Source organism: Phyllostomus discolor, chromosome 4 (genome assembly GCF_004126475.2).
Source record: "Phyllostomus discolor isolate MPI-MPIP mPhyDis1 chromosome 4, mPhyDis1.pri.v3, whole genome shotgun sequence".
NCBI classification, from domain to species: domain Eukaryota; kingdom Metazoa; phylum Chordata; class Mammalia; order Chiroptera; family Phyllostomidae; genus Phyllostomus; species Phyllostomus discolor.
This window is the reverse complement of record NC_040906.2, coordinates 116,361,191-116,373,866: the sequence shown is the minus strand read 5'-3', so window position 1 is coordinate 116,373,866 and position 12,676 is coordinate 116,361,191. Positions and strand designations below refer to the sequence as shown.

The 12,676-nt window shown below is 39.8% G+C and overlaps 1 protein-coding gene across 1 annotated transcript in view; it reads right to left on the bottom strand.

Annotated features, from left to right (window-relative positions):
• Positions 1 to 1,832: 1,832 nt before the first annotated feature.
• Positions 1,833 to 12,676, bottom strand: part of POLH (DNA polymerase eta) — a 29,667-nt gene continuing 18,823 nt past the window's right edge. Inside the window, exons 8-11 of the mRNA XM_028510401.2 lie at positions 11,000 to 11,123; positions 10,372 to 10,437; positions 5,729 to 5,898; positions 1,833 to 3,924 (exon numbers count right to left, since the gene is read on the bottom strand). Coding sequence (XP_028366202.1) covers positions 3,030 to 3,924; positions 5,729 to 5,898; positions 10,372 to 10,437; positions 11,000 to 11,123 — 1,255 coding nt within the window. The 3' untranslated portion in view covers positions 1,833 to 3,029. The remainder of the gene's footprint in view (positions 3,925 to 5,728; positions 5,899 to 10,371; positions 10,438 to 10,999; positions 11,124 to 12,676) is intronic.

Here is a 12,676-nt window from a genome sequence, read left to right as displayed (position 1 = left end):
CAGAGTACCTGATTATCATCATTTATGAGTAGAGAAATAGGGCCCGATGTTAAAGTCAACTACAAAAAGCAGGGACTGCATTTTGAGTACTGAATTTTTCAAAAGAAATTTAATGACAAATGTGGCCCAAGGTCCCCCAACATTCTGCCTCCAGGGTATTAAAGTGATAGTTTTCCCTACCTCAAGCTCAGCTGCTTTTAAAAATATCACTGGTTTAACTTGCTGCTAAGAAGCCTATGGTTGAAGAGCTTCCTCCTGTGGGTTTATTTCCTTCTGTACAATTGCTGAGCAATGAGGAAAGGTTATATTTAGCAAAAACTATATGTTTTTTTTGTTTGTTTTGGGTAGGCAGCAAAATTATACTCAGAGACTGATTTCTGTCTTTGCCAGCAATTTATTTAGCACAGGTTCACTGTAGGAATTATAATTTCATAAGCCAGTGAGTAGAATACAGTATCTTTTTTTTAGGTTTTATTTATTTTTAGAGAAAGGGGTAGGGAGGGAGAAAGAGGGAGAGAAACATCAATGTGTGACAGAAACATCGACAGGTTGCCTCACACACCCCCAGCTGGAGACCTGGCCTGAAGCTCAGGCTTGTGCGCTGGCTGGGAATTGAACTGGCAACCTTTTGATTCATAGGCCAGCATTCAATCCACTGAGCCACACCAGCCAGGGCACAATATCTCTCTTAATAAGCCAAGTAAAGTAACATACACCAAACAAATAACAGAATAATCACACTATTGTTCCAATCAAGGGGAGGCGAAGGAGTCAAGTCCAAACCTAATACAAAGTGTACCTTTTTATACCAGGAGGCACTCCAGAAAGTTGGCAACAGAGCCACCAAAGAGTTATCTCCAGCTGCTAGCACAAAAGTAAAAGTTCCCTGTTGCTAGAGCACATTGCTAGGCAGCCAGGACAGGAGTGTTAGCAGGAGGACCAAGGGGCCACGAATAGCATCATTTATGAGGTTCTGCGGGGGGTTAACACCACTGCCCACAAGTAGGAGCAAATGTCTCAAAGGTCTTCAGAGAGTTTGTAGGTTAGTGAAGAGGCACCTCATCCAAACCAAAACTCTCAAATAATCCTCATAAACTCAATATTTATAGTCAAAATACCCTCTTCCCATTGTGGCTTCTCCACAAGCTCCTATCAATAAGCTCCCAGCAGGACCCCAGTTGGGCTTCTGGCTGCTGTCAATGACAACAGATGTGGGATGATGACATCCTGGCATAATTCATTCTTATACACCACTGAATTAAAACTTTTTAATTCACTTTCAAATTCACTTTTGTAAGTGAATTTGAAATATGAAATCTGCACACAATCACCCATCAAAGAACAAAAATGCATTTTTTATTTTAAAAATTTTCTAAAAACTCTTCCTGGGTTAAGAAGGGAAATTTTGGAAAATCCTATCAGTACTTAATGACACATCTCTAGGGACTCCAGTGAGCCACTTCAGGTCAAGGGACCATTTAGGAGGATAAAAGGGTATAGAAGACAGCCCCCTGTCTACCAGTAGCATGTATATTTTTTATTTTGCTAGTTCCAGTAACCATCTACAATTTTTCATTATATATGTTTCATCCAATGAATATTAAGCATGTATTATGTGCAAGGCACTGTGAAGAATTCTTGCCTCCAAGAAACTACAGACCTAGTAGGGAAAGGACCATGTATAGAGTAAATATTGTCTTTTATTAGACATTTAAATATTTTTGGAGGAAGAAATTTCCTGTTAGACCTGGTGGTTTTCAATTGTTTCCCTCCTCTGAACTAAAAACAGACCCCCAAGTTTATAAATAAGCTTAAAAAGCAGTTGGTTTTTATAGATGTATCTGAGGGGAAATATGTGCACCCTTGTCCCTACTTCTGCACTACTTCACTACCATGTAATTTGGTTCATCTTCAGTTTTATTCAAGGTCCTCCATATCAGAAAAGAAAAAAAAAAGGCTAACTTTCCACATATAAGAGCAGAGATGAAAAATACAGCACTATAAATGCAGATAAGTGCAAAAAACTACAGCAATTTAAAACCCTAAGCTATGGTCACTAAACAGGGAAAACCTAAATGGTCACTTAAACAGGGAAGAGGTGAGCACACCACTGACCCCAAAGGCCCAAGTACTTACCCTTTAAATTTGTAGTCTAGGGTTTAACAAAATGCTCTCTACAAACCTGGCCAGCTGTTAGTATTTTCTAGATCAGTATTTCTGAAACTTGAAGATACACCCTGAGGAATCTTGTTAATATACAGATTCTGATTCAGCTGGGGCGGAGGTGAAGCTGAGACAATTTTAACAAGTTCCCTGGTGCTGCTGCTGCTGCTGCTCAGCATCACACGAGCAGCAGGGTTCTGGAGGTAATCTAGTTCTGGTCATGACTACCCGGTCTAAGCAGGGTTCCTGCAGTGGTCCAGTAACAATCTTGTACATAGAACAAGATGCAAGAGGCAGAAGGGCCAATGGCTAAAACTGGCTGTCCACACAGTTTGCTTGTATGAAGTTCAGTATCTACTGAGTAGCCCATCACAGAGGAAGGGAGAACAAAAACTTTTTTACTCAGTTCCTTCTGTGCTATAGTACTTTAAGAAATTATTCTTAATCTTCAGTAATCTGTAAGGCATTATCTCAATTCTGTTCATCTCAAAGATGAGGAAGAGTGAGGAAAGTGACTAGCTCCAGGCCATATACTACAATACAGGAGGCAGTGTCAGGTCTAGAACCAGATCTCCAAGGCTCCAAGGCCCACACATTTTTGACTACATGACACTGCCTTCCTAAACACTTCATGATTAAAAACGCAAGGCAGTTGTATCTCTGGGAGACAAATTTTTACATTTCTATTTGCAGTGAAATTAGAATCCATGCCCATGAAGAGATAAGAGCCTACACTCAGCATTTAACTGAATTATTTTTCTTATAAAATTTTTATAGTTATGAATTTCCTTAAAAAGTAAACATATTTCCATTTCCCAGGTTATAGATAAAATATTAAAACATTGCAGCAAGCCTGAGGACAGCACTTAGGGTGTTAATGGCTTAAAAAATGATTCCAAGGTCTGCATGCCCTCAGGCCTGGGGCGTTTATTACTAGAGGCCAGAGGGCTCTTGGGATTTCTTTTCCCTTGAGGAGAACTGGCAGGAACAACCTGGGGGTGTGAGGGGTGGGGCTGCAAAAAGGATTTCTGCAGCTCCAGTGCAAAATGATAGTCCTTATGTTCTGGCATCTCCCATACAGGTACCAGAGAGCCACACTTCTCACAGGGCACTTGGTCCTCAGTAGCCAGCAGGCTTGGGGTGGTAGCTGCCTTCTGAGCCTCCTCTGGAGCAGACTGGGAGGTTAAAGAGGCAAGCCTGCTCTGGCTGTTTTGGGCCAAATCCATCTCTGCAGGAGTTGCTTTAAAGGATTGGAGCTTCAAAACCCCTTCACAGACGGGGGCAGAATCTGGATACTTTGTTGGAAAATATTTTGATAACTTTTTAGGGCTAGACTGCAAATTCTGTGGAGGAATGACAACCGAAGGAACATTAAGCTGTTTCTGCTTCAGAAGCAAACTTTTCTGCTTAAACAAGGGCCCAATTCCTGTAGTACGGCTGGTTTGGAAAGGTAAGGAGAGCTTCAGTGGTGAATTGCTCTTGAGGGCCTGGGAAGTGGCAGTAAGGGATGAAAGTGAAGCATCTTTGACTTTCTGCTTTTCTGCAGCTTTTTGGAAAAATGATTCCAGAGAAGTGGCTGCTTTCTTAGTGGCTGTCACCGATGGGCCACTTCCCTGGGTCTTAGTTTCTGGACTGGCAACTGGCACCTTTGGCAGAGAACCCGAGTCATTACTCAAGAAGACGGTGATGTCTGTGCAAGACGAAGGGGCAGTGGCAGAGAATTTGGTAGCACAGAGGAAAACCATTGTGAGGGGAGGGGACCTGTATGGAAAGTACAAGAACAAGATTAGCACCAGGTCACAGATTTGAATGATAAAAAATAACTGGGATTCTGGTTCTGCCACATCAGGAAATCATTACCGCATTGACTCGCAAACTTTAGGGTGTATCAGATTAATAGAGGTTCAGTAAATCTGAGATGGGCAGAGAATGTGCCATTCCACCAAGTTCCTAGGTGATGTTGATGTTGCTGATTTAGGACCGCTCCTTGACAATCGCCGACTTGGTGAACCAAGTTGCACGAACGAGTGTGAGTGGGATTCCCTAGCAGCTAGGTATCATCATTTTCGTAAGATACTGCTTCAGAGCTGCTATAATTCAGGGTTAGGGCAAAAAATTTTACTCTGGGCAACAAAAAAGCTTTTAGAATATTTAGACTAGACAGACTCCTGAAAATAGCCTCTCACCCATTCTGCTATTTTTAAGAGGGCACCACCTAACCCTAAAGCCATGAAGTTCCTCATTATGTCTAATTACTCAAGTAAATTTTCACATGAGTTGAATTTCAGAAGATGCAATGTGCTTTTACATACAGATTAATCCCTCGAAGATGTAAAGAGTAAATGCTATTTTTAAATTATTACAACAGTATCTCACTGTCCTCCAGCTTCATGCTTGGGGACAATCTCACAATCAGGTAATTCTGATGCTTCCTTATCAATAGGTTTCAAGCTCTTGGTTAATAATATTATAGTCTGTCAGTTTTTTAAGGTTTCATATGAACACAGTATCACCATTATCATTTTATTCAGTAAAAATTCAATTTTTGAAAGCAAATATACCAGAGAGTAAAAGTTAATTATTCTAAAAGCAAAGACTATATAACAGTCTTTGTATATAAAATAGTGTTGGCCCATATATTTAGATAATCAATAACTTAGATAAAGTAAACATTTCTTATAATCTTCAATATAGGTCTATAAATAACCAATTTATTTGCCTCACATAATTATATTTCCATTGTGAATTTGGAATACTTTTTTTTATGTAACAGGCTATGTTAAATAGTTAAAGGATTCCAACATTGAAAATAATATCTGGACAATAAATGAACACATTCCAATCATGTATTTGGTTATTTTTCATGACCAACTGAAGTTTACTATAATATGACATTTGGTATTATACTAGTGGAGCTTGTAACTGAGTTGGGGTGTTAGAGACTACCAATGAATATGGGTCAGTTTCATTATCAAGGAAGACAGAAAAATGAAGAAGTTGAGAAAGAAGTTCCCAAGTGTGCTATATTCTTGAAACTTGAATTCTGTACTCCCGAGTGCAAGTGGCCATTCCCCAGACTATTGCAAACTGATACATGTAAGGATAGTATTTTTTCTTTTTTTTAATTTTAAAAAAAATTATTAATTTGAGAGAGAAAGGGAGAGAAATATCAATTTGTTGTTCCACTTATTTATATATTCATTGGTTGTTTCCTGTATGTGCCCTGACTGGGGAACGAACCCACAACCTTGGTATATCAGGACAACACTCTAACCAACTGAGCCACCTGGCCAGGGCAGGATGGTACTGGTTCACTTTGAATCTCAAACCTACCCCTGAGAACTGGACTGCACTAAACATAGTCAAAGAAGTTGCAGCCAGTCTGCCTTTTTTCTCTTGTTTCTACTGTGCCCTCTCCTTTGTGCATGGCCCTTCCCCTCTGTAATAGGTCCTGCTGGCCAGAGTCACAAAGAACCTATCCCAGCTGGAAAGCTTATATAGAGCAATTTTAGAGCAAGACAGGATATAAGTCTCTTCTGAAAAGATGAGCTAGAAAGAAACTCACCATTCGGTTTGTGTTCCTGAAGTATTACAGTTCCTGATGGCAGCAAACGCGTCATGACTCATCTTGTGAGCATCATAGCGGGTAAGGGCACAGCAGCGGCGCAGAGTGCTGAGACGTTTGTCTCCTTGTACACGAATGCTCACGGCCAGCTGTGTGGCTACCCTGTCATTCTGTGGGTATAAAAGGATAGAAAACAGAACTAAAGTTACCATGAGCATCTGGATTCTATATACTCAATTGCATGAGAGTGTAATGAGGTGCTGAGCTAGAGATCCCCAAATCCCCCACTAGCCTGGCTTGGGGGAAGGGGAATCAGAGCAGGGCCATTGAGAGTTACTTTTCGTATCTAAATAACTTGGCCAGTGTGTCAGTAATGCTAACAGCCAGGGAGACCAGGCAGGAAGTAGGTTACCAGAGGTGATTCTCACATCACAGGGGCAAGACTGCCCAGACTAACAGTGGAAGTAGAGAAAGGCAGAAGAAACCAGAGGAGTAGTAGGTGTAACCTTTTGTGGGAGGAGTCGGAAATGGGGTTATGGAGGTAGATCAGAGCCAAGATTTATACCCAAATGCGGGGCAGCCATGGTATCTTAACCATGCAGCTTGGGAGCAGAGAAGGCTTTCTTGGCCACGTGGTTTGAAAAGATGCAGAAGGACCCCCACTGGCCCACAATGAGGAGGGGCTATACTGTTTTGAATTAAGAGCAGGAGCCTAGCCAAGCTTGGATGACTGGAAATAACCGGAATACAGACAGGAATCTGCCCAGCTAAGCTACAGACTTCTATTTTCCTGAGTCAATCAGGTACCCCTGACTGACCTGGTTTGGCAAGAGGAGGCAGGACTGAGTGATTATGGGTGTTTTTTTTGTTTCTAAAGGGAGTGGGATTTAATAGTAGAATTCTGCCATTTTCTAAACCTGTATAACTTTTGAATAAATAGTTCCTTTCCTTTTCATAAGACCCTGGCATTGGGAGTCACAGTTTTATCAGCAGTGGGCAACGGAACCCAGAGGAATAGAACATAGAGTGGTTCTGTTTCAAGAGGACATTAAAAGAACTAGGGTGACAGAATGATTTGGAAATAGTCAAGTTTAATTTAAAAATTTTTTAAATTGTGCTATTTTTAGTAGAAGAAATTGGAGATTAATTTAGATGATACATTATTAGAATATCTAGGAAATTTTCATAGGTGATGGGAAGAGGACAGAATAAATGAAAATGGACTCTTTTGAATGCTTTTTTATAATGTCTATGCAGGAAGATTATAACAAATACCTACAGTCCTATATTCTATTTTGTGACTTAAAGAAGAGCTCATATAAGTAATTGTCTGGAAGGAAGTTCCAAGCTAGGATATCAAGACTGAGCAGTGGATCTATTCTTTAAGCTGCCCTGATGCTCTTATGTTTAATAACAGTGGAAGGTTTCACTGGCATCACCTGTTTACAGCCTATCACTAGAAGATACAGTGTAGTAAGCCTGCCTCTAGAAGCCAGATCATCAGTTCACCTTTCAGTGAATCAAAGTATCTGAATACTTTTTAATTTTTTCAAGAGTTTATTTATTTGTTTTTAGAGAGAGGGGAACGGAAGGAGAGAGAGGGAGAGAAATATCAATGTGTGGTTACCTCTCATGCACCCCCCGGCTGGGGGCCTGGCCTGCAACCCAGGCATATGCCCTGACGGGGAATTGAACCGTGACCCCCTTGGTTTGCAGGCTCATGCTCAATCCACTGAGCTACACCAGCCAGGGCATCTGCATACTCTTGATGCAAAGCAAACTAAGAAACAAAGATTGAGAGGTGGCAGAGAAGAAGATTAAAAATTCTATTATTGGGATCCCCTCAAAATCAAAAGATATTAGTGAGAAGAAATACCCCTAGGCAAATACAGCCAAACCAGTAGTTGGGGAGTAAAAATACAATTTGTATTTTCGTACATTTTGCAAATACCTACGGATTTGCATATCTTAAGAGAATACAAATTGGCAATTACAAAGGAGTCCTTGTTGACTAAAACCATTCAAGCATAAGTGAATGCCTACTACATAATCAGGCCCTATCTAGAGATACAGGATAGAACAAAATAAAGTCCAGGCCCTAAGGGATCTTATCTTGTAGTAGGAGCTACAGTTAATAAACAAGTAGACATGTAATAGAAATGACTACAAAGTGCTACGGAAAAAAGCAGAGTAAGGCAGAATGCTGGAGGCCTCTACCTTCCCCAGCTACCCTCTTATATTTGAGCCCAGAGCTGAGTAAATAAGAATATAAGAGCAAAGATTCTCCAGGCTGAAGAAACAGCAAGTACACAAGTGTTAAGGTGAGAGTTTGGTTGGTGTGTCAAGTAAAAGGGAAAGAGACCAGTGGAGTGGAAGCTAAAGAGGATTAAGGGAAAGAGGACAGGAAATGAGATCAGAGAAGAAGCCAGAGACCAAATCATACTGGTCATTATAGAATAAAAGAAATCCACACATTAGTTAAGTGTGAAGGAAAGCCAGTAGAATATTTTGAAGTAAAATGACATGATATTCTATGTCTAGAATTATTTTTGGCATAAAGTTCTTTTAAGCTTAAAAGACATGAACTTTCTTAGGCATCCCTACTGCGTTGCACTTGATAACAGCAAGGGAAGTCTCAGAGGCTTATAGAGATGAAAACAGGGCGACACCTACTGGTCGCCCTCAAATAGGCCCACAACACAACTGGGATCATACCCCTCTTTATGTTATTTACCAAAGAACAAATAATCACCACAAATTCAGTGAAAAGAGAGCACATACAGGTAGGTTTGGATGATACCTGCCAGTATACAGTTGATGTGTAGGACTCCTAGACGTTCCAAAAAGGAAGGACACATCAAACGATATCATCAAGAAAACGAAGAAAAAAAAACCCCACAGAATGGGAGAAAAAAATTGCAAATTATGTATCTGACAAGTGATTTGTACCCAGAATATATAAAGAACCCTTAAAACACAATAAAGAGACAACCCATTTCAAAACTGAGTAAAGGATCTCCATAGACATTTCTCCCTAAAGGATAAGAAAGAATGTGGACAATAAACACCTGAAAACCACAAACTTCATCACCCCCACTAATAGGGCTAAAATTTTTAAAAAGGTAATAACAAAAGTATAAAGAAATTAGAACCCTCTCACATTGCTGGGAATGTAAAATAATGCAGCAACAGCCCCAAAATGCTAAACAGAAAGTGACCATGTGACCCAGTAATTCCACTCCTAGGGATATAGGAGCAAGAGAAATGAAAACCATATGTCTACACAAAAATCTGTAAATGAACATTCATAGCAACATTATAATAGCTGAAAAGTGGAAACAACTCAAATACCCATTCACTGATGAATGGGTAAACAAAATGTAGAAATATTTATATAATAGAATATTACTCAGTTATATAAAGGAATAAAGTACTCATATATGCTACAATGTGGGTAAACCTAAAAATATTATGTTGACTTAAAGATGTCAAGCCACCATAAAAGGCTACATACTGTATTATTCCATTTATATGAACTGTCCAGAACACTTCTATAGAGACAGAACGGAGACTTAGTAATTGCCTAGAGATGGGGGAGTAACTGCTATAGGTACAGGATTTCTTTTTGGATGATGAAAATGTTCTTAAATTGTGGAATAGTTGAACAACTGGAAAATACTAAAACTACTGAACTGTATACTGTAAATGTGAATTTTTTTAAACAAGTGAATTTTATGGTATGTAAAAAATATACACACACACACACACACACACACATCAGTAAACCCTGGCTGGTGTGGCTCAGTGGATTGAGTGCTAACCTGCAAACCAAAGGGTCATCGGTTCTATTCCCAGTCAGGGCACATGCCTGGGTTGCAGGCCAGGTCCCCAGCAATGGGGCGCACACGAGGCAACCACACATTGATGTTTCTCTCCCTCTCTCTTGAATAAGTAAATAAAAAATCTTTAAAAAATATACATCAGTAAAAAAGAGGTCGTTTTTGAAGAGTGGATAAAGAAATGAATTTTCAGATGTCAAGTCTCTCACTTAATACTCTGTCTCTAAAACTATCAGTACTTCTTTGTCACACAGACTATGTTTTACTTGCATAGGTTTTTAAAAATTAATTTTTAGAGAGAGGGGAAGGAGGGAGAAAGAGGAGAGCTGTATGAGAGAAACATTGACTGGTTGCCTCTTGCATACCCCCAAGTGGGGACCTGGCCCACCACCCAGGCATGTGCCCTGACCAGGAATTCACAGGCTGATGCTCAATCCACTGAGCCAAACCAGCCAGGGTCACATGCACTAGGTTTAAGTCCAGTAGTTTATAGTCTAATCCCTCCCTAAATGTCCTGCTTAATGGCTCTTTACTCATAAAGATCCACTGTATATTCAGGGCTGCAGGAGTAGTTAGATAAAAAAAGTATACAAAAAGGTAGAGATAAATGGTAATGAAGGAATAGTCTATGTTCAGAGAAGCAGGCTTTTGAAGATCATGTTGAGTTTTATGGCAGAAGATAAAAGATTCCTTAATATTTTTTAGTTGATTTTTTTTGTATCTTTTTTTTTCTACTCTATAAGGTAAGACATTTAAACTGGTATTTAAATCCCAAATCTCACCCTTGGAATAAAAAAATCTTACATCATTTCGGTCCTTCGTTAGTCTTTCCTCTAATTCCTGGGCTAATTGCAAAAGCCACCATTGTACCTAAAAAAAAAAGTATTGAGACTTTAACCTTTCACTTAAAAATCACAGGTTTATTTTAGAACTAAACAGTGGATTTGTTAAGCTCTCTCCCAAATGGAAGTGTGCAATAAAGTTTTCCCCAAAACCAAAGGATCAACAGATCATAGAAGTTTTCAGTACTCTGACCTGCCCTAGCTCAAAATTTTCATTTTGTTTCCCTGCTGGCATGCCATCAGGTTAATTTCAGGCATGTTCCAGCTCTGAGGAAGACAAAAAATGACACAAACTTGAGGCACAATATCCTAGACCTTCCAAGTTTTCAATTACCAAAAAATGAGCAATTCCATTTCAAATTCTATCATTTCCATTTTATTTCTTTTTAGGTAGAAAAAAGGAAAAATAAATCCAATTAAAACTAGTCAATTTTCAACACACAAAAAGGAACTTCTATCCTCTTCATACTTTACAGCATAAAAATTCAATCTAACATTAATTCCATCTAATTAAACCTTCTGCAGTTACCAAAACCTACCCACTAAACCCCCTTAGAAGAGGCAATGTTCTGTCAAGAGTGCCTGCCTACCTGTTCCCGGGTAGCCAGAGCTGTTTTTCCTGGGAAGCTCTTGCCGCAGCCAATGGTTTTGGGAATTTGCCTGGGTCTAACTGGATCATGTTCAATTCCACGGCACATGGCATATAGCCAAGATCTAATAAAACCAGCAAAACTCTTTAAGGTGAAAGCTAATAATTAATCTTGTTTAAACAAAATACGTGTATATTACCCTTTCATCCCCTTCATGAAAAAGTTTGTCCAAAATTAAATATACCTCACTTCTGACAGAACCCCTGTCCTTCCCAATGTAATATATTGATTACCAAGGAGAGGAAAGCTGGTTACACTTTCTAAAGCCAAGTCATTATTTGTATTTTTTAAAGGTGCCAAGCAAGCCACTGATTAATATCCCCAAGTTTTTTGGTGCTAAGCCTAAATACAGGATTTTAAGGAAATATCAGCATACATAGATGATGTACTTATATATGAGATCTATCCAGAAGGTATCCAACCATGTACTATGAAAAATAGAAACACTTATTGAAGAAGATACAAAATACAAGAAACACTGTACATTTGACAATGACGCCTCAGTTCCCTTCAAAAGAGGCACCTTAGGACCTCACACAGTTCTCCTAATTGCCATCAGCTGCCCTGTCATATTTTCCTGAATCTCATCAATGGTCTGAAATCCCTTCCCTTTCAAAGGTGAGTTTTGGGAAAAGCCAGATATCGCAGGGTGCCAAGTCTGGGCATTAGGGGGACTGAGTCACCTGGGTGATCTGATGTTTCTCCAAAAACCACTGCATAAGACCTGATGCATGAGCAGGAGCATTGTTGTGATAAAGCTGCGCATCGCCAATTACCCAGAGTTGCAGCCTTCTGAATCACCTGAACACTTTTCGAGAAGGAATGTTCAAGCTTAACACAAAATATGTTGCAGATTCGTTGCTCTACTTGCTCAGTCATTTTGAATGCAATGGCCACACAGTATACATGCTCACTCAACAGCACCTACCGCCCCCACGGAATAGTACAGCAAAGTTGTCCTTGTTCACACATGTGCATTCCAGTCCACTCTCCTTGGCCGCCATGTTACATCAATGTCACATAAACCATTCTTGTTATATTAACAATGGCTGGTCTTTTTCCAGACAGACCTCATATACCCAAGCTTCAAAGTAACAGTTCCTTGGCCCTGGCCAGTAGCTCAGTTGGTTAGAGCATCATCCCAGTAAGCCAAGGTTGTGGGTTGTGAGGGCATGTACAAGAATCAACCAATGAATGCATAAATAAGGGGAACAGCAAATCAGTGTTTCCCTCTGTCTGTCTGTCTCTCTCTCTAGAAAACCAATAGAAAAAGAAGTAACAGTGCCAATCAACCTATTAAAATACATGAAAAAGCTACTCTAGACTGACAGGCCATAGTTATCTAATATTTGGGGGGTTTTTAAATTTTATTTATTTATATTCAGAGGGAAAGAGAAAGAGGGAGAGAGACATCAATGTTTAAGAGAAACATCTCTATTGGTTGCCTCTCTCATGCCCCCAACTGGGGACCTGACCCACAACCCAGGCATGTGCCGTGACCGGGAATTGAACCAGGGACCTTTCAGTTTGCAGGCCAGCACTCAATCCACTGAGCCATACCAGCCAGGGTAGTTATCTAATAATATTTTAAAGCAAAAGGAGCAATAAAATTACCTT